Source organism: Trachymyrmex septentrionalis, unplaced genomic scaffold (assembly GCF_001594115.1).
Source record: "Trachymyrmex septentrionalis isolate Tsep2-gDNA-1 unplaced genomic scaffold, Tsep1.0 scaffold24, whole genome shotgun sequence".
In the NCBI taxonomy this organism is placed as follows: Eukaryota; Metazoa; Arthropoda; class Insecta; order Hymenoptera; family Formicidae; genus Trachymyrmex; species Trachymyrmex septentrionalis.
In genome coordinates, this window is record NW_017305397.1 from 2,122,300 (window position 1) to 2,142,680 (window position 20,381).

Genomic DNA, 20,381 nt, shown 5'->3' on the forward strand with positions numbered 1-20,381 from the left:
AAATCAACAATGCAATGTAATATCGATATTTAATCTACACTTTTGTATTGAAGTATATACTGCAATAATAGCTTTAAATATCTTTTTTTGACGCGCAGCGAAATTAGTACTAATAATAGGGGAGGGCATATCAGTCCTTATATGTCTAAACCTAGTCAAAGAGCTCTCTAGATCTAAAGAATTCATCTGCGACTCTCGCTAAGTACGGATCGCTCAGTACGGATTACCAAATTTTTTCGTATATATATGGGATGCGGAATTTGAATTTGGCAACCTGTCGATTACATCGTTCTCATGCGGAGCCGTACGACATTCCAAAAAATTACAAAATAACATTGATTACTCTCGCATTAAGATTTTGATATATCGACATATTGTCAAGGAAAACAATGTGATAGTTATATATTAAATATTTTATTTTATAGGCGAGTAAGATGGGCCTGGCGGGGACGCATCCAAGCGGGTTACCCTTTTTCTGTCCGAATGGAGACCACCTGACCCAACCACCTCCCGCCCATATGGGTATACCGCCCTACGGCGCATTGGACGCGGGTAAAGCGGCCGCGGCGGCTGGTAAGTAATTTTTGCTATCACTATCAGCTATCTATTAGAATAACTAATCCCTATTAGTGTGCTTTTAAGGCAACTTAATTCTTACTGAATTAATTATTAAATTTTGTAGCTTTTTAATTTTGAAATTATACTTGAAATCTATATTTAAAGTCTACTTGAATCAATATCGGTTTTTCAACATTTTTCTCATCATATTTTTTTAATTTAAAGATGTTAATATCTCTATTAGAGAGTGTGCCCCTCGAAGGGATGATGGCTTTATTATAATGTGTCCCCAATTTCTGTGCCTATTTACATTTGACTCATTTTAATATACAATTACTAAAACAGATAATAGATATAAGCTAATTGGTTTAGTTAGTATTGTATAAATTATTATTTTAATTTACTTACAATTTCAATGTGCACTCATGACATAACGCTCTTTGCTTCGATACAGGACGCACTAATAGGGGCAAGTTTAAAATTTTGCGATATTACTGGACTCACGTAAATTCTTCTAAACTATGATATGTATCTTTCGAAAAATATTTACTATAGGCACTCTAATAGTTAAAAAGTGAAATACTATCTTTGATACCCCGTATACATTAATAATTTAACTTAATAAAAACAAATTTAAAAACTATAAAAACTAGAATAATCTTCATGGATCAACTTCTTTTTTTCATTTGACTTTACTAATAATCGCTTTTTTGTTCGAATTAAGTTGAACGATTTTGCAAAAATTGTTGCCACTTAATGTGTTCGATAATCAAAATCTTCGTGACACGTTGTAATTTTCATGTCATACATAATTGAGTACACAATTGTAAATTTTATAAAGCGTGCTTTCTCGTTGATAAGTTAATAAGTTGTTCATATTTGATATATTTAGTCCTTGCAAAGTTAGAAATTCGGCACGTTTATTATATTTTACGAATTTAATAAAATTTAGGCATAGAGAAATTACATTTAGTCTTAATTAAAGATAAAGTGGAAATCATTCTTAACCCTTCGTTGACACACCTCTTTTTTCGATCGCTTTTTGACACACTGAGTGGCTCACATCCAGAGCAATGTTTAAACAACTGGCATTCTTATTTAAAAAATCTAATCAATATGAAAAAAATTATGGATTAATTTCAAGATCTATAGAATACGTTCAAATAATTTTTAATTGAAATTTTATTACAGTTTTTGTGAAAAAAATTCTTTTCAATGAATAGAGAAAAAACGAGTAAAATCTTTGAAAAATTGTAACTTTTAAAAAATTCAATATAATTTAATTGACAATTAAAAGTTTATAGAATTGTTGTTTAGATATGATACTTTGGAAAAAAAATTAGTTTGTAAGTTGGTTTCGGATAAAGGGTATTTATTTTGCATATTGAATGCAGGCTACTATTTTGTAGGGAATTGAAAAAAATAGATTTTTTATAAATATTGTATTTTCGTTCTACAAAATGAAAGAAAATTGAATTTTAGAGAGTTAAAATAATTTTGTGGATGGTTCACACCCTATATGTCAACGAAGGGTTAAATCCCTTATATTTTTTAAAATAAAATTAAGTTTTACTTGATTTTACTTTATTTGAATCAGGATTGATAAAAATCATGTTATAGACATATTCAAAATATATTAAATTGATATTTTAAACATATTTCAAGCATGTTTTTTAAAATACTATTTAAAACATGCTCAAAACATAAAAAATATGTTTAAAAAAACCTATAATGCTTTGTTTTAAAAAAACATAACATTTGCCAACCCTGACTTGAATGTATGTAATTATGTGTACATACGAGGGCTATGAATTTACAAACTGAATTATTGATACATATTATGTTACTGGAATATTTAACTATCCCGAAATGATTAATTTTTGTCATTAATATTGATTTGTTAAAACCAAGTAAGAATTCAAAACTTGTTATAATCATTATGTTATAGTATCATAAAGTATGCCAGATAGCACTTTCACGGAAATAACATATTGACATTGACAGACAAAGATTACAAATTTATATATTTTTAAACGATATACATCAATTGCGTTTACATATCGTTTTGCAATATACCTTGATCACAAATATACAGCCCCATTAATAATATAAAATCTCACTCCACGCTTTCAACATGAACTTTCAACTACTGACAATACGCTCATAGTCTCGATATTCCCAATACGTATCGGTTGAATCAACAATTCTTTCACGAAGTTAATCCGCTATTGTCCGGCCAAATATTGACGTTCCTCTCGAATTGTAATTGATGGAATACTTCTCGTTCCCGCTCGCGTAATCGACACGCTCCGCCCCGTCGAGAGAGCTTTATATATAATTTTATTGTATCGAGCTGCGCAAATATTAACATGGCCGTTACAACCTGACCCAAGCGAGTCCAGCTTGTGTCTGGCCTTTGCGCAAACCGTTTGCAACCACGTTAACACACGTTAATCTTCGTTATAGCGATTCGGTAGACGAAATACCGAATTACGTATAATATAAATAAATCTACAGTGAGCACAGCAGAGCTCGTATTGGCGTAGCAGCACTGGTATCAAGTTTTTAAATCTCTGAATACAGACATTGCACAACATGGAAATGTCTTTATTGTCAAGTACGTTTGATTCTCTCTTAAGCTAATCGCGAGCGTATTTTCGATGCTCTCGAATTGAGTCGAGCTGAAAAGTCTGCATTGATAACTTCTGGTGTTTAATTGAAGGAATATTTCTTATCAAGTCAAGAGGCACGGTGATGTCGAGATTTAAATCGAGGTTGCGAAGAGGGCGGCATAATCTCTAGAGAGAGCTCTAAGAGAGAGAGAGACAAAGAAAGAGAAAGAGAGAGAGAGAGAGAGAGGATAGCAGCAAATTTAGAACAAGTACGATCGAAAATGGGAGAACTCACCATTAGATTAATTAGCAAATATCCAGCTTTTCTCTGGGTCAAGGTAGTTTCTATCCGCCTATACAGTTTTGATAGATTCCGCTCTTATTCTATTCTTGGAACGCTTTCCTCTTCTATCAACTTCAAATTGTTTCAAATGGTTTTATTGTCGATCGCCAACTTAGCTCTTCGATTCGCAACCTTGAAAAGTTTTGAAGTAGTGTCATCGCTGAAAGAGCTTTAAACATTGCTTCTGCTAATTTATCTTAGGACAGTTTTCATCACTTCACTCTTTCCCAATATATTTTTTGTCAAGAAACTTAAAGAGTTTTCTTATCATTTTGTCTATAAACAAGTACAAATAAGATATTCTTTACCCTCTCCCTCCCCCCCCCCCTCTAAATTCTGAAATATGTAGATGATGTTGATAGCATTTATGCATGCACGGCGGCTCTGGTTCTTTGTCTTGCAAACAAGGGAGGAGCATTCCATCTTTACTCTTCGCGAAGTAAACTGTGGCTCGACCTCATCCTGTTTCATGCCCCTTCCCTTGTTGCTCCGGAACGACAATTTCTCTTAATACTTCTCCGAACTCACCACCTATTCGCCCAATCTCTCCCCTGCTACTAAGCAGTTGAATATCGCGGTAAAAAAAATTTTTCTTTTCTTCCGTTCACTCTATATTCTGTTCTGTACTCTCTCTATTTTCTAATATCTCTATTCCCTTTTCTGCTTCTCCTCTCCTTCTTCATTTTCCTTTCCTTTTTTTTTTATTTGTGATTCTACGATTTATTTTCTCGCTTGCATGGATGTACCATGCATGTATTTTTAATTAGTAGCTTTACTTTTCGATCTTTGTTGCGCGTGTTTATTTAAAAACTCCATAGAGAACAAGCAAAAGAGATAACGAATGGAAAAAGAAAGGGAAGTGGTAACGCAAATGAAAAAAACAGGAGGGAATGAAACGTAAAAAGGGTGGAGACACGGCCACCAATAACAATCCTGGTGTTCCAACTGGGCTTCGCCATTGATCCGCTTAGCTTCTCTCTTTCTCTTTTCTCCGTCATATTTTCTTTTTCTTATTTTCTCCTTTCTTTATCTATTTTTATATTTATTATTATACTGCTGTCTAATGCCCTTCTTTTTTTTTCTTTTTTTTTTCTTTTTTTTATAGATTTTCTTACATTTTTTTTTTTCGCTATTCTTTATGTTAAAACCTTTACATTTCCCAGTTTTGGAAAGTGATCGAATCTCTAATTTGCTGCTAATTTTTTGTTGAATTTTTTCGACTAATTTCGATTTATGCTGTTCTTTTGTTTCACGAATACTGGAAAAAGTATTATTCCTCGCAGTTTGTAATTAACGGTGGCAATTTATAATTAACAACGATCCTGTATTTTGCAATTCGAGTATGCAGAGTAAAGTTCGCTAATAACCTTAATAAGTTAATAATTAAAACCGTGTTTTATAAAAGTAACTCGGATAAAAGCTTGATTGATTATTCAATTAAGATTTAATCAACATTAATATCGAATAACATTAATTTGTTTCGAGTAAAATCGATATCATGAGAAAGGATTTAGATTTAGATATGTATCGGTCTTAAAGTAAATAACCGTAATTACAAATATTGTTTTGCATCGTCTGCACTTAACCAGCTTCTTATTAAATCTCTGTTATCGCATTCTATTTCCATTGCTGACTGCTACAATTTTTTGTAATCCTTTCGTAATCCTTTATTTTATTTGTCTTACCTCTAAGAACAACAATGGTAATTACACATTTAAGATTTTAATCAATTATGTTCTCTGCTTCTTTCGCAACGAGTTCTAAAGTTCTCGATTTATTTAAAGAAAAATTCTGGCGATTAAATGCAAGAAATAGATTTCCCAAGATATGCAATGTTAATTTTATGATATTTGTACAAAAACAATTTTTTTAATTCCAATTAAGATTGACTTAACTAAATTCTTTGTATAAAACTTTGAATACGCTCTCTTATCTCAATATCTCAATATATTTCAATAAAATTATTTGTAAAAATTATGACTGCGTATTTCTTATTCTTAATGATTTTATCAATTTCATCAAATTTTTGTGTAATTGATATGTTATCGCCTTTTAAAAATTAAAAGAAATAAAATAAATAAAATATTAATAAAGTTTGAACAATTATATTTATTAGTACAAAATATAAAATGTCTCAAAGGAAAAAAAGAGATAATTTCTGCTGTGTTTCTTTTTAGACTGTTTTACCGCTTTCACTCTTATTTCCATTGCATTCATTTAGTTTCCGAACCTGTACTATTCGGTTTCCCGAAGCCGGATGGATAGAATTCATGACGTTAAGGTTTAATAGAGCGAAATAGACGAATTCGCTCGCTCGCGGGGTGGGACGAAGCTACGAGAAAACGGTTGGAAAAAAGAACTCTCGAGCACCGGCCGAGTTAAAATCGACTTGGATGGAAGCAGGAAAAGAGTGAGGCGAGCAAATGGAAGAAGGAAAGAAAGAAAAAGAGAATATCGCGGTACACGGAACATCGGGAACCTGAGTTGTTCGAGAATAAAAGAGTAATTTTCCGGATGGTGAGATGCCGATAATGGGGTTGCAGACTGCCGAGTCAACTGGAAAGTGATTAAGCACACATGACGGAATCCACGGACTCGTCAGGATATTACGAGGCACCCCTTTCCGCTATCCTCCCATTTCTTCGCTCTCTCGTTTGCATCTTCTTGATCCTTCGTTGTCTTTTCTTTCTGTTTCTCCTATATTTTTCATTCTCTCTTTCTGCTCTATTTTTTTGTACTTATACTGCCAATTTTCGGTATTCTCTCTCTCTCTCTCTCTCTCTCTCTCTCTCTCTCTCTCTCTCTCTCTCTCTCTCTCTTATCGTATTAGACGAACAGGACTTTCGTGTTCTAATATGTTTCTAACGAATACGCATTTCGATCTAGCCAGCGTTGAACAAACTCGCCTTCAGCTTCTTTTCATCATTAACTGAAATTAAGTCATACTTGCACGATTTTAATCCTACCTGTTCCCAATCGCTTGCCTGGAAGTTCATCGAATACGAGAAATTTTATTTTTTCATTTTGTCTTCTTATTCTGCATTATCATCATAGATGCGATATTAAACTTTAAATCTTTTTTTTTTTTAGAATCTTTTTATAAAAGAAGTTAGTTGAGATCAAAAAGTAAATAACCTAAACTATTGTAAAACGTGTAACATAAAAAAAAATTGGAATGTTCGCGTACAACATAATGTGTAATTTATTTCATGATTTCTACATAAAGCGACATATAGACGGATATATCGTGTTGCACGCGACACATAAATTCGTGTGCGCAAGATAAAATATCGGATTATTACTTTTACGTGGGATTAAATTTCGTTTCAGCAGCCATTGTTTTCACGGGCTCGAGTGTGCTTCGTTATTCAAATGAGATTAAAAGCCCGGGGCTGAGTGGGAGCCCGGTCTCGTTACAGTCGAGTGGCTAATCGTCGTTATGCGAAGATCGAAAGTAGCTCCATTGCACAAAAAAGCTCCAGCATCCGCGAGTTTTACATACGTCGTCGAATCGTTTTATCTTTTTCTGTCGGTATTACAAATAAGATCGTAAAATAAAACTGATATATTAGTTTCTCTAAAGCGATAACAAATCTGACTACAAAAGCAAAACAACAGAGGATAATAAAAAAGAGAAATAGAGCCGTTTGTGACTAATCCGATTATTTAACAAGAAATATACATTTGTGACAAAATGACTTTGCGCTATTTAATAAGAATCAACCTGTACACACGAAGTGACAATGGAAGAAAAATATAGAACACGGCCATGATTATTCAAAATCACAATTGTTTTCGCGGAATGTAGCCGCGCTTCGTTATTTCAACGCAAACGGGAGACGGAAGTCCGATCTCTTTACGGTCGATCAGTCGACAGTCATTATAGCGTTGGGGATTGAGAGTGGCCCTATCCGGAGAAAACCACGCGTTGACCGATTTCAGCACGCGCGAGGGGACGAGAGAGAAGAGCCAGATTGTCACGGGGAATATGCCTTCGGGACATGATCGCCCGCAAAACGCAAAAAGGAACGGGGTGGAAACAGACTGGAGAGTCCATCCAATCCGTTCGCGTATACTATACTCGCCGAATGACATAGAAAGAGAAAAAGGGAATGATGACGAGAGAGGGGGAGGAGGGGGGAGGAGAGAGAGAGAGAGAGAGGAGAGGAGAAGAGAGAGACGTATTGGCCTCGTCAAGCGGTTTCAGGCTTGCCGATATTCCGGGCGCTTCTCGTCGACCCTTATGAAGCCAATTACACTTCGCCTCGCCAAAGGCACCCCACTTATATCCGCGCCCTACATTTCCCGAGCTCTCTTGAAGCCGTGATCGGTTCCGCGGCACGTACTAGTTACATTAGATACCAATGTAAAAGCGATATACCTTGTCCGTTATTCAACCTGCGATAGCTATGTACATCTAATTTTACAATTTGTTATCCGAGTGCTGTAAACTTTAAACCCTATCTTCGATTTGAGTTACGTGTACTTTTGCGAAAATTGCAAGTTTCATGTTTAACGGGAACACTGTTCAAATAATTACAGTATTGGTAATAAATGTTTTATTATAAAGTATCAGTAATTAAACATTTGTGGATTTATTATTTTATTTTTAACAAAAACATAGAATTATATTTAGCAATATCATTTATGCCTGTTTCTATCGATGTAAATTAACTTTTTTTAATAAATAAATTCAATTTTATAATAAATTAAATTTCTTGTAGGACTCTTACATAAAGTAATACTCAAAATGGCAGTAAGAGTCAAATAAAGGCAGATAAAAGTGTGCGTAAGTATCAGTATATAGTCGTTTTATTAAAGCCTCACACAGACGTTTGAGCTCCAATTCGGGCTCCTCAATGTAAAAAAAAAAATTGATATAAATTTCTTATGAGCTTCCCTCGCACTCCACAAGACAGCCGTAAATCAATCGCTTGTGTAACATCGCCCGATGTTCAATCACGTACATCGTACAACTGTGGCAGAGAGTGAATTAACTTCAATCTCGGGGTTCGATTTACTCATCTTTTTGAAATAGTTCTAGAAAGAGGTAGAAGAGTAAATGGAACTGAGATTAAAATTAATCTACATTAGTAGAAACGGGCATGAATTTTTTGCGTTCAGAAACAATCAGATAAGTTTTTTCAACAAATTTCTGACGAACTGTTCCATACATGCTCTCTACTCAATGTAACGTGGACTTGATCGCAATTATTCAAAAACGGTATTGATATCGATATCGTTCATCGGTCTGGGATGAATTATACGGCATTAAATTTCAACAACGACTATTCTCTGGACGACGATCCCGATGGCGTGTGCATTCCCACTTCGTGTTGGGTGCTAGTTACAGAGGGTGCGGCCGTGCATGCTGATCAATGCCCGTTCTCTTGCCACGAAAGAGAGAAAGCTCGACCTCCGTCGCTTCGTATGTTTATATTACAAACCTACGATATTAAAAGCAGTTTTCTTTTCTCGTTCAATTTCTTTGATCCCCGTCGCGATAGTATTTACTCCGTATACATTAATTATTAACATGCGAATCGAAGTTCTCATCGGTGTGTGCATTTTGCGATATCTAAAATTACAATTTTTTTTGAACATCCATAATATAATAATAACACTAATAATATTATAACTTGTAATATTATGAAAAAATCGTTATTCTCTTTGGAATAATCGTACGCGCATATTATTCATATTTAATTTTACTTTTGATAGATAAGAGATAAATGGAACTTTCAGCTTTTATAAATAGAATATAAATACATAGACTTTTTTCAATAGATTAGAAATTTAAAAAATTAGAAAAATGCATCTGCAATTAAAATTCGCTTGTGTTTGTCGCGACTCCCCAAATATAGGAATTTCCGTGCATACATTTGTTACCGGTTAGGTCTTTCGTGATCTCACCGCGATTAAATTCAATGTCATCACTTAGTGACCGTAAAATGGTCACGCTGTTAGCTAATGATAGATTAAACGCGTTATGACGCCGTTAATCACGGATATGAGATGCGCCCGTGATCAATGGCGGATTTATTTTGTGTTCTAACGTTCGGCACATTAATTCACGAGAACTTCAATCTTGATTATCAAAGAAATAGAAAATATAAGAATGAAAGCGAAGGGGCATAACGAAAAAAGTTCTAAGAATAAAAAATGGAGTTATATTTGATAATCCTTCATACTCTTTAAATTTCTTAAAGTAAAATTTTATTTCAAAAGAGTTAAAATACTCTTACTGTTGAAAAATAGTGAAAAATTTGCATTCTTGAATACAATTTTCATTCTTTTTTTTTTTTTTTGAGTGAGATATTTACATTCCAAAAGAAAGAAATCTCATTTCTTTTTTAAGTGAATCTCATTTTAAAAGTGTAAAATCTCACTCCGAGAAAAGAGTGAAAAGCTACAACTCTTATTCAAGAGTGCAAATTTTTCACTCTTTTAAATAGTGGCAGTATCTTAACTCTTGGAGTGAGATTTCACTCCAAGAAATTTAGACAAGCAAGATGGAGAAAAAAATGATATATGACTAGAAATATGTAGAGATAAGTGAAACAAATGTTTATTGATATTGTTATTGAATTTTGATATTGAATTTCAACAAAATGGTATTTCGATGAATTCATTATTTTGTTGCAGGTCTCACGAGAGCACCAATGTACCCCTTCTCAACGGGCCAGTACCCATATCCCATGCTTAGTCCAGAAATGACGCAAGTCGCGTCCTGGTGAGTAGAAAAACATATTTATAATCATTTAAGAATAGAATTTTACGTCAAATATTATTTATTTTTTATATCTATATAAATACATATAGTTTGATAAAAGCTTCAATTTAATGTGCAATACAATTACATCCATGTTATTCTACGATTGGTTGCATTACAATATAACGTAATATTATTTCAATTTTAATCAAACATATATTCAACTGTGTGTTGGGAGCGATATTCAATTTCGCGCTGTAAACGCACGCATCCATAGAACAAGAATCGTTTTACGTTCCCGCGTGTATACGTACACATACGCGTGTGTGTGCGTGTGCGTGTGCGTGCGTGCGTGCGTGTGTGTGTGTTTTTGTGTGTGTGTGTGTATACATTATATTATATTTTATATTAATTACGCGTTAAATAATCGCTTCGTGTTTTACAGTAACGCAAATGAAAAGTAATGGAGAGCATCGGATTTCGATCGCGCGCCGAAGCGATTCTTGGCGATTTAAAATCCCGACACTCAACGCAGATCGTATATCGCGAATTGTGCACAAAGGCTACTAAATATTCATAAAAATATTCAGCAAAATACAAGGAAAACGTTATATGACGAGCCTTCTCAATAAATTTTTCGCTTTAAAGTAAATTCTTTTTTAATGTAAAGTGTGCGAATTTGCATGATAAACGTCGTTATCATCAATGGTGGTTTCTATGGTTCAAAATATATTCACTGATCTTATTAATTTCCTCTCGTTAGTAACGAATTGTCGGAGGTTTCACGATATTTAACGCCGAGCTTTTTATTAACAGTTTCTTCTTCCATCGCGATATTATTTCTCACAATGTCAGTTATGAGATTATCTACCTTTAAAATAAGACACGATATGTTCACATTCCGGTTCAGTTTTCTGAACAAATCTGGACATTGGATAAGTGTGGGCTGCTGGTCAGTCGTCCTCAGTTCCGGTCTATTACATCGGATACGGAACTTTACCTTATCCTTGCGGTCCTCATAGACGTCACCCTCTTTTCGCAAGGAGACAAGTCCTTACGATCAGGTTTTCATTCGAAGCCGCCGTTTCCCCTGCTCGTTATTTGCTTTACGCCCGATTTGTCCCAAATTGCGATTTTCCACGAATGATTAGGTTTCTTTTTCTCAATTAGAAGGACTCCCACAATATCCTTATTCGGTCGACAATCTAGCGCGCGGAGAACTGTTTGGACGTTGACATCACAGCGTGCACAGAATTTAACTCACGCGATTTTCAAGGGGTGGCGCCCATCCTTGGAAAGGGATGAAGAGTGTGAGAGGAGGCCACTTGCAATAATGAGAAAGTCGGCAGCGTTTTTATTACGCGAAGTGCATGGATCTGGTCTCTGTGTTCTTGAACAACTTGAAAATGCGAACAGGAGGACACAAAACTAATTACTCTTACGAGAAACAATTCGTTAATTATAATTAATTAACCATATTGTTGGTCGTGCGATGCTATACAAATATCATTATAACATACTTTACTCAATGAATTAGTTGTGATATCGTATTTGCGATATTACAAAGTTATGCATTTTGTATAAGAATAATTAAAGTTATTATCAATGACTAGTCAGTTTAATTAGGAAAATAATTGAAATTTAAAGATACTTAAGTTACAACTAATTATTTTCATTTTGTTCTTTCCTTGTTTAATTGTTAAAAATTAAATTTTTTAACATTTTGGCTTGTTTCTCCATTGAATACATAATTTATCAGGCTTAAAAATTTAATTTACGTACAATTTTCAATAGCAAGCAATTCCTAAATAGCAATATATACATAATTTATTCAAAAATTTCATGCCAGATATGGCAAAACGGTCGATGTTATTATGAAACGGGCAGATGTATAAATGTATTAATCAATTTCCTAGAAAATTCCCCGCTAGCGTCGAAATTTCGAGGAAATGTATCACGGGAACTCTCGTCCCAGAGACACATCTGGCAATGATAAAAAGTTAATTAAATAAATATTTACAGGCACACACCGAGCATGTATCCCATCTCGCCGGCAAATGCGGGTTTCCGAAGTCCATATCCCACGATACCCATCACAAGTTCTAGTTTACCAAGGTCAGTGAGAAAATATTTGATATCGTTAAAAATCGTTTTCGCCGCGCTTGTTTACTACTATTTGAGATATAACTATCGAGATTAAAACTGTGCCTTGATTTTTCAGTGATCTCTACCGGTTTTCACCGACGGGCCTTATGCCTCCGCATCCTGGCCTGAGTCCACACGCACACGCGCTAGCGTCACATGCGTTGGTATCCTCGGCGCCGAAGGCGGATCACTCCACCTTGGATCACAATCACAGGTTCGTTATGACTCTCTCAATTTCGTATCGCTGGCGACATCTGAACAGCTAGCAGCAAAGCCAGCATCGATTACTCCCGTTTTATTTCCCGATATCCTTTGTCCTTCCACACTCGGCTCGATAAACTTTGCGGGATTTACCACCAAGTTCATCTCAACTTCGGCATCGCTTCGTTGATCGCGAAAGTATTAAAATATTTCAAGCAATGACTTACAAGTGATCCAGTTTATGTTAACGCTCTAACGATCAATTATCATGATGACTATTATACGTTCGATGTACAAGAAAAAAAGAAAGAGGAAGAGACGTGCCGCAAAAAGAGGTGTCATAATCTTTGAAACGATGCGGCATAAACTTTCAAAGACAATTAATGAACTTGCCGGCTTGCCGCTTGGAACAGTTTTATCTTTACCGGCGCTTGTAATACCATCGTTGATTAATTACTCTGCAGCGGGGTTATAATTAATTTATAATACGTTGCACGTCGTCTTTTACTCGCGCACTAATAAACGGCTATACGATGACTAGTCGTCTATGAGTTGATAAATCGAATGATACAGAAAAATTTATATGGAAAAAAAAAATCTTAGTCTTATCCGACGTTAAACAATATTCTAAAAAAATAATCACATACTTTCATATATGTATTGGGATATATATGTATATGAATACAAAAAAATGAGAAATAGATCTACCGAGAGAGATCTACTACGTGAAACACAATTTTCTTCATTAAAAAAAAACATTTACTTCAAGTATAATCGGATCATCGTGCATCATAAAAACAACTAGAAATATATTATAATAGTTGTATTACGTCAACTCAAATGATCTACAATTTATCGAGCGATTAAGAAGAACACCGTTGATGACACGAATCAGTGGATAACCGTATTATTAATTGGACGTTATCCATCATCGAGTGGTATTCTGTCACGAAAATATTCTGAACCAGCCTGCAGATGTTATCCATCGGAAAACATTCGGTAAAATTTCTACGAGAATCTTCCTAACCACCCCACGATTGTGTGCCGATGCAGCCGTATTCTATGAAGTGTAAGCGCTACGTGCTTTTGCTTGACGATCGATAATAATATTCGAATAGCGCTGACAGCTGCAAGACACACGGGTCGTGTACCAACGCAGCGCGTCTGCTGATAAGGAAGCGCGTCGTGCCGAGGGTGAGGATAGTTGCGGCGCGAGGATCGTAGGGGGTAGCACGTCTCGACTACCCCGGAATGTTTGGCCGAACCCTTCGTCGCGTGCACTCTTCACTCTTTCACTAGTTGAAAGAGCGTGTATAACACTTATCGAATGATTCTACACAGCGTCTGCGCTTGCTACCCCGACGCTGCCGCCGCCACCGCCGCCACCGCCGTCAGTTATGTATTGATCATTACCTCTTAAACAGATTTCTAATTTACATTAGTACCCGAGCGATCGCTCGCCCCGTATCCGCGCACATACAAAGTCGCGTGCAACGTACACGCTTTGCGTCTTTTCTCTCTGTGTTTCTCTCTTTCTCCAAATATCTCTCTCTCTCTCTCTTCTCTCTCTCTCTCTCTCTCTCTCTCTCTCTCTCTCTCTCTCATGCTCTTTACATTGCGCGCAAGTGCGAGGCAGCATCATGAAGGACCAGCTGACACATCTTCCTAATCCATCAGCGACGCATCCACAAAGATGGTTGCATCGCATTTTTATATTCTCATAAAATCCGTTACACGTTTACATCCAGCCTATTGTTGCTGCATCAGTGATACATAAAGAGTCCTCGACTCTCTATTTAAAAGAACAGATTGGATACTTTCAATTTCAGTCTTGGTGAAATAAACCGTGAGAATGCTGTGTTTTACAGAGACTCGTATCTAGTTGATTTTAATTGAGAATAGGATTACTCAATCAGTTAGCGTGAGTGCAAAAATTCAAACAGTCACCGCCCGACCGTTCAGTGACCACATACATGGAATCAGACGTACAAAGATGCCTCGGTAGGAACGCTGATATCGAGATGGGAGAAAATTCCTTCGAGTAGAGCGCAATCGCACTCGCGTCGCGAGTGATCCATCCTGCTAGCTCGCCGTACTGCTGGCGAGTGGCAAGCAGGATACCCAGGTTGATCGGTAGTCGACGGCAGCGCCGCGACAATTGGTCAGAAAAGGAAGAATCACAGAGGCACGTAGAAGAGGAAGGCCACAGAGAATGCGATATTCGCCGCGTCCCCCCACCTCCCCCGCGCGCTCCCAGAATTGTAGAACCGGCTGATGGTAGGGTTGTCTCTATCGCCGTGAGAGCCATGAATCGCGATGATGCCACCCATCTCGCGATGCCACCCTCGCGCAACCCCGCACTACCCGCCGCCCTCCCCCCCTCGCACGATTCCCCCCGGCCACCCCCAGACTCGCCGATAATCAATCGTCGTAACACCGGTCGGTGGTGATTCCGCTGACGCCAGAAACGAGCGCGTTTGAGACGCGCGACGGAAAGGTGGGAGAGAGAGATACAGGGTATACTCGTGTGCGCGAAGGAAAATCCCGGCGTGAGGATACGCGAGGCACGCCGCAGACAAACGGGGGAAATCGAGATCAGCGAGAAGAAGACGAGGTCAGCGTGTATCAGGAAAGGGTAGAGTTTTTCGTGCGGGCGTTACGCGACAAACGTCACTGGAAATCGAGACGAAAGGGTGCGTTTTCGTGATACAACGAAACGAGCGCGCTATAGTCGCCGATGAGATAGACGGGGTGTTTGGTAGGTATATAGAGCTAACCCTCTACTAGCGGCGGCTGGAGGAGCAGGGAGGGGGAGGGGGTAAAAAGAGAAAAGCAGAGAGAGAGAGAGAGAGAGAGAGAGAGAGAGAGAGAGAGAGAGGGTGGCGAGAAGAGGGGGCGGAAGACAGACAGAGAGAGCGAGAGAGAGATATGACGAATGGGTGACCGTGGGATGCCGCCCCTGGAGACATTTCACCGCACGAATCGCCGGGTGACGAAGTCGCGTCAACGACTGGCGCTGCCAAAGCGGCGGCGGGTGGACGCGAACGTGTAAATGAGGCTTATCAACGACAGCGTAGCAATGACGGCGTCATTAGGCACGTCGTATGTACATACGACGCGCGGCAAATACGACGGCTACCGCGTATGTCTCGGAGACTTCCGGCGGTGCGAGGCTGCCGCCAGCGTCTGGCGGACCATCACGAACGGCGCGTAAGTGTGCGCCACCGCGTACGTGCTGTTTACAACGCTGACCGGTTTACGGGGCTTCGTTTCATCATTTTACGCGCTCGCTCCAACACGACAAAGCGTGGGGATGTGAATGGAGAGTGTAAGTTGTCGAGTGTCGCGGCTGGAGCTCAACCAGCTTGTCTACCTGCAATGCCGCGAATGACGAGCGTGCCGTTTTCCGGAATTGATGAGGAATAACGCGAGTGAGATGAGGGCCGCTAAGGCCGTCGTTGACGCGAAAAGGAGGATCTAAGGCCTTAATGTCATCGAAAGTGGATTCGGTGATTTGATTCGTTCGTTCCGTGATAATTAATCCCCGAACAATAGCACTCGGGAGCGACCGAGTGAGATCGTGTGGCGTTTAGGATCGTTCCATGGATCGATTTGGATCACTTCGGCGGTCGGCCCACGAGCTTTAAGCACGAGGTAGTCCCGTATGTGGCGATGGAGCCAGCCGAGTGCCTGGAGCCGCTGAACTTGGTGATCAAAAAGGACGACACTGAAGACAGCGGGCCGACCAGGACTGTGATCGGTGTGAAGATCGCAGAGGCGTCGATCGACGAGGAGGAGAAGGACGCTGTTGTGGCTGAGGAGAGCGCGATCGAGGATAATATGGCGATACTCCAGGACGCTGTCAAGTCTGCCGAGTCCGGTGGTTTACCAACCGCGGATCACAAACTCTTGACCGCGCTCTACATGAGTAGTCTCGTGCAAATGTCGAGCTTAAGCGCCCCGCGCGGCATTGCGCCGCCGCCATACGGCGCCAGCCAGCAGCAACAGCAAAGCTTTATGCAGCTGCTGGCGATGGTGGAGGCACGACATCGCATGTGGCAGCAGATGAACTGGCCACTGCCACAGAGTTTTCTGAGGAGCCCGCTGACGCTACCACCGACCGCGCCATCCTATTTTGATGGCGCGACAACGACGCCAACACCGACGCCGCCGAACCTGTCTGACCAGCTATCCCAGAACTCCGCACCGACCTACCCCCTGTCCTGTACGAAATCTGAACCCCTCAATTCCGAGGTTAAACAGTCCTACTTCAATAAACGGTACACACAAATGTGATCAATGGGCTTTGTAGAATTAACGTTAATCGTGCCCAACAAATTCATCTTGAGTCATCTTACATGTGTGTTGCAGGTCAACGATAGAACAAAAAAACTCCACATCGTTACCTACGGACAATGCGAAAGCTCAGGACACGGGACAACAAAACAATCAAGGTAAGGATTTAAGGGTATTTGAAGTCACATGCGGCTAATCGTAGTATTAGAGAGGCCTGACATTGTTCAAAGTGAACGGTTTATTTAATCTCGTTGTTGTTTCAACAGATAAAAAGAAACCCCATATAAAAAAGCCTTTGAATGCGTTTATGCTGTATATGAAGGAAATGAGGGCGAAGGTTGTGGCAGAGTGTACTTTAAAAGAGAGTGCCGCGATCAACCAAATATTGGGAAGACGAGTGAGTAAATCTTCTTACCTAGATATTTTTTTAGACTTAAAGTAAATTATTCTACTTCGGAGTAGCAAATTTGAATTTTTTTTTATCTATTGAATATCGTAAATTATTTTGAATAAGAAAGTACTGGGTTTATATCTGGATTAATAAAATTAATTTATTGCACTCTGATGTAAGAATAATTGAAATATGAAAAATTCAATATTTTCTCTTATCTCATAATGGAACAAGATTTTTGAAATTTTTCATGTGGAAAAAAAGACAGAGAAGAGAAATAAATTTGATTTGTTTCTAAGCAAAAATTTGATTTCTAGCAATTTACTCAGTTAATTTAATTCTATGATTATATATATATATATAATCGTTATAAACGAAAAAATTTTACTTATGAATTAGATAAATTTTTATATTGAACCGATTCGATTATTGAAATTTTTATTAGACATCAAAAGTTTTATTATTTTGATTTTATAATATATTCGAATGAGAAAAAAAAGAGAAAATATTGATCGACTATTTATTAAAAATATTCCAGACGAATTTTCATTCTGGATATACAAGTATTGCATGTGTTTTTAACGCTTTTGTCGAACGAATCATCTATCGGGTTACTAATCGGAGCTAACTAACCGTACCTACTAGTATCTCAGTACAAATAGAGCATTGTAGGTGGGATCTAAGGAAATCTCAGGTTCGTCTTGATAGAAAGAACGCTGTGACAAAAGGGAAGGGCCGAAGGGTGGTTTTTGTGGGTCTCATGGGACACGTGACGAGTCACACGAGTCAATGATAGTGACTTGTCCACTTGTCGCTAGTGATAAATAAATTTGAGCAAGAGAGGGAGAGAAAGAGAGAGAGAGCGAGAGAGCGAGAGAGGGAGAGAGAGAAAGGGAAAGGGAGGGAGAGATAATGGGGACGGTGATAAATACTGTGAGGCTGTGAATCTGTGAATCTGAATTTTGGGGGTATGACACGCAGTGGCACTCGCTAAGCCGGGAGGAGCAGGCGCGGTATTATGAGGCGGCCAGGCAGGAGCGCCATCTGCATCAGCAACGATACCCCGGCTGGAGTGCTAGGGATAACTACGGATATGGCAGCAAGAAGAAGAAGAGGAAGAAAGAGCGATCCACAGATCCCACCGGAGGTACCACTTTCCAGTGCTAGAACAGCAGGCCCTTAATAATTCATAATTCATATATAATAATTGCTAGTATATACCTATACTGGTTGATTGAAACGATCAAAGTCTCTGTGCGTTTCTTTTTTCGTACGTTTCTTTTTTTGCGTTATTTATTTATTTATTTATTTGTTTATTATGGTTTTCTGGCATTCAATCTTTTTCAACGTGTGCAGGCTATATATATATATATATATTTATCGACATATATGTATATCTCTTGGATATTTTATATATGTACATATATGCATATATGTATATTTTTTCGTTTTTCGAAACTGAATTGGATTGTCTGTGGGGATTGTGGAATGTGGCACAGCAGAGAACTAAAAAAAAAAAAAAAAAAGTACAAAAATAAGAAACAAAAAAAGGAAGAAAATCAACACGGACTCTCGCGGCATGCAATGCAATTCTTTTTTTTTTTATCTGGCCAAACTCCCTAAAGCGGTATTCGTTCTCCGGAGAACAAGAGGAAATGAGACGAGACAAATAATATCACCGATGATGCGATAATGAGAGCGAGACTGAAAACCAAAGCCTTAGGTACGGGATGTCTGGTAGAGCCTAGGGCCTGACCGTTTTTTCTCTTTTTTTGTTTTTCGCTGCGAGGCGACATCTGCTCACAGTTGCTTGTCTTCCAAGATGAGTCATGCTACGGCAATTTGAGAATTGAATGACAATATCTCGCCTTCTTTGAAATTCATTTCTTCTCTTTCTTCCATTTTCCCGTAAATATTCAATAGTATATACATATACCTGAAATAAACGTTTCTTTGGGAAGTGACAGTATTTTATTATAAGTCTTACATCGAAGTCTTCCCTTTACTATTTCAATGACGTGGAGAAGAATTGAGGCAGATGGCTTCAAACAGAAATACACTGGAGGAACCAGCGTTTTTTTTTTTAATGGAAAATGCGTTCATATTACCGAAAGGATTGAAAGACAATGAAACCTAATTGAATCGTCTGATAACAAATTTGTAATTCTCAATCTTTCAATTGTATTTGAATAAGTACGAAATTTAATCAATAAATAAAATTTATTATTATAGTTGGTTGAAACGATATATTATTATTATAATATGTATATATCTTAAGGATTGTATCTTCTAATTATTTCAACTATATCAACTGTACATAACGTTTTCTTCAGTGTATAGACATGCAAACATTACTCTTTCACTTTTTCATCCGCACGCGTAGCTCCACTAAAAATTTGTATCGTCTACTCGCTAGGTTGTATTCTCTATCAGACACCCTGTATGCCTTTAGGTTGTTAATATCGACCACATGCGACGAATAGCGGTGCGACCGAGGGGGAGGGGACAACTTAGGCTGTTCTTCTAGCACTTTAAACGGAAAGTAGGGACCCCAGTGTTACTGAAATGCTACGAGGCAACGAGATATTGCTTAAAAAAATAAAATAATAAAATAGATAACGAAAAAGTAATAAAAAAAATTAATTTCTAAATAGAGTTAGCTAATTTTTATGCAATTAGGGTGGCGGCAGTAGCATTAGTGAATTTTCTTTTTTCTTGATGATAAAAATATTATTTAGTTTACACACGGTTCATGCACAATTACAAAAAAGTGTTTGGTTCTCTCTCGGTAGTGGCACGCGCTAGGGCGAGAGGAACAGGCCAAGTATTATGAGTTGGCGCGACGGGAGAGACAGTTGCACATGCAGCTGTACCCTGACTGGTCTTCCCGCGCAAATACCAACCGAACTAAGAAGAGGAAGCGCAAACAAGACACAAACAGTGATCCTGGAGGTACCCACATGCCTCACTCCACACATTCTTACAATCCCCTCGTCATAAGGAAAGAGCCCCCGCCCCCTCCACCCTATTCATTATTACATATATACTATTATATTATATTATACATTCTTATATTGCTACACTATATTATGTTGCATGTTTCCTCCCCGTCTTAGGGGTTTT

General features: G+C 38.1%; 1 protein-coding gene across 1 annotated transcript in view; it reads left to right on the top strand.

Annotated features, from left to right (window-relative positions):
* Nucleotides 1-20,381, top strand: part of LOC108748707 — a 31,365-nt gene that overhangs the window by 3,074 nt on the left and 7,910 nt on the right. Inside the window, 9 exon segments of the mRNA XM_018486992.1 lie at nt 426-573; nt 10,159-10,246; nt 12,248-12,340; nt 12,447-12,584; nt 13,175-13,185; nt 16,149-16,851; nt 16,943-17,025; nt 17,134-17,264; nt 18,240-18,405. Of these exon segments, the coding sequence (XP_018342494.1) occupies nt 426-573; nt 10,159-10,246; nt 12,248-12,340; nt 12,447-12,584; nt 13,175-13,185; nt 16,149-16,851; nt 16,943-17,025; nt 17,134-17,264; nt 18,240-18,405 (1,561 nt within the window).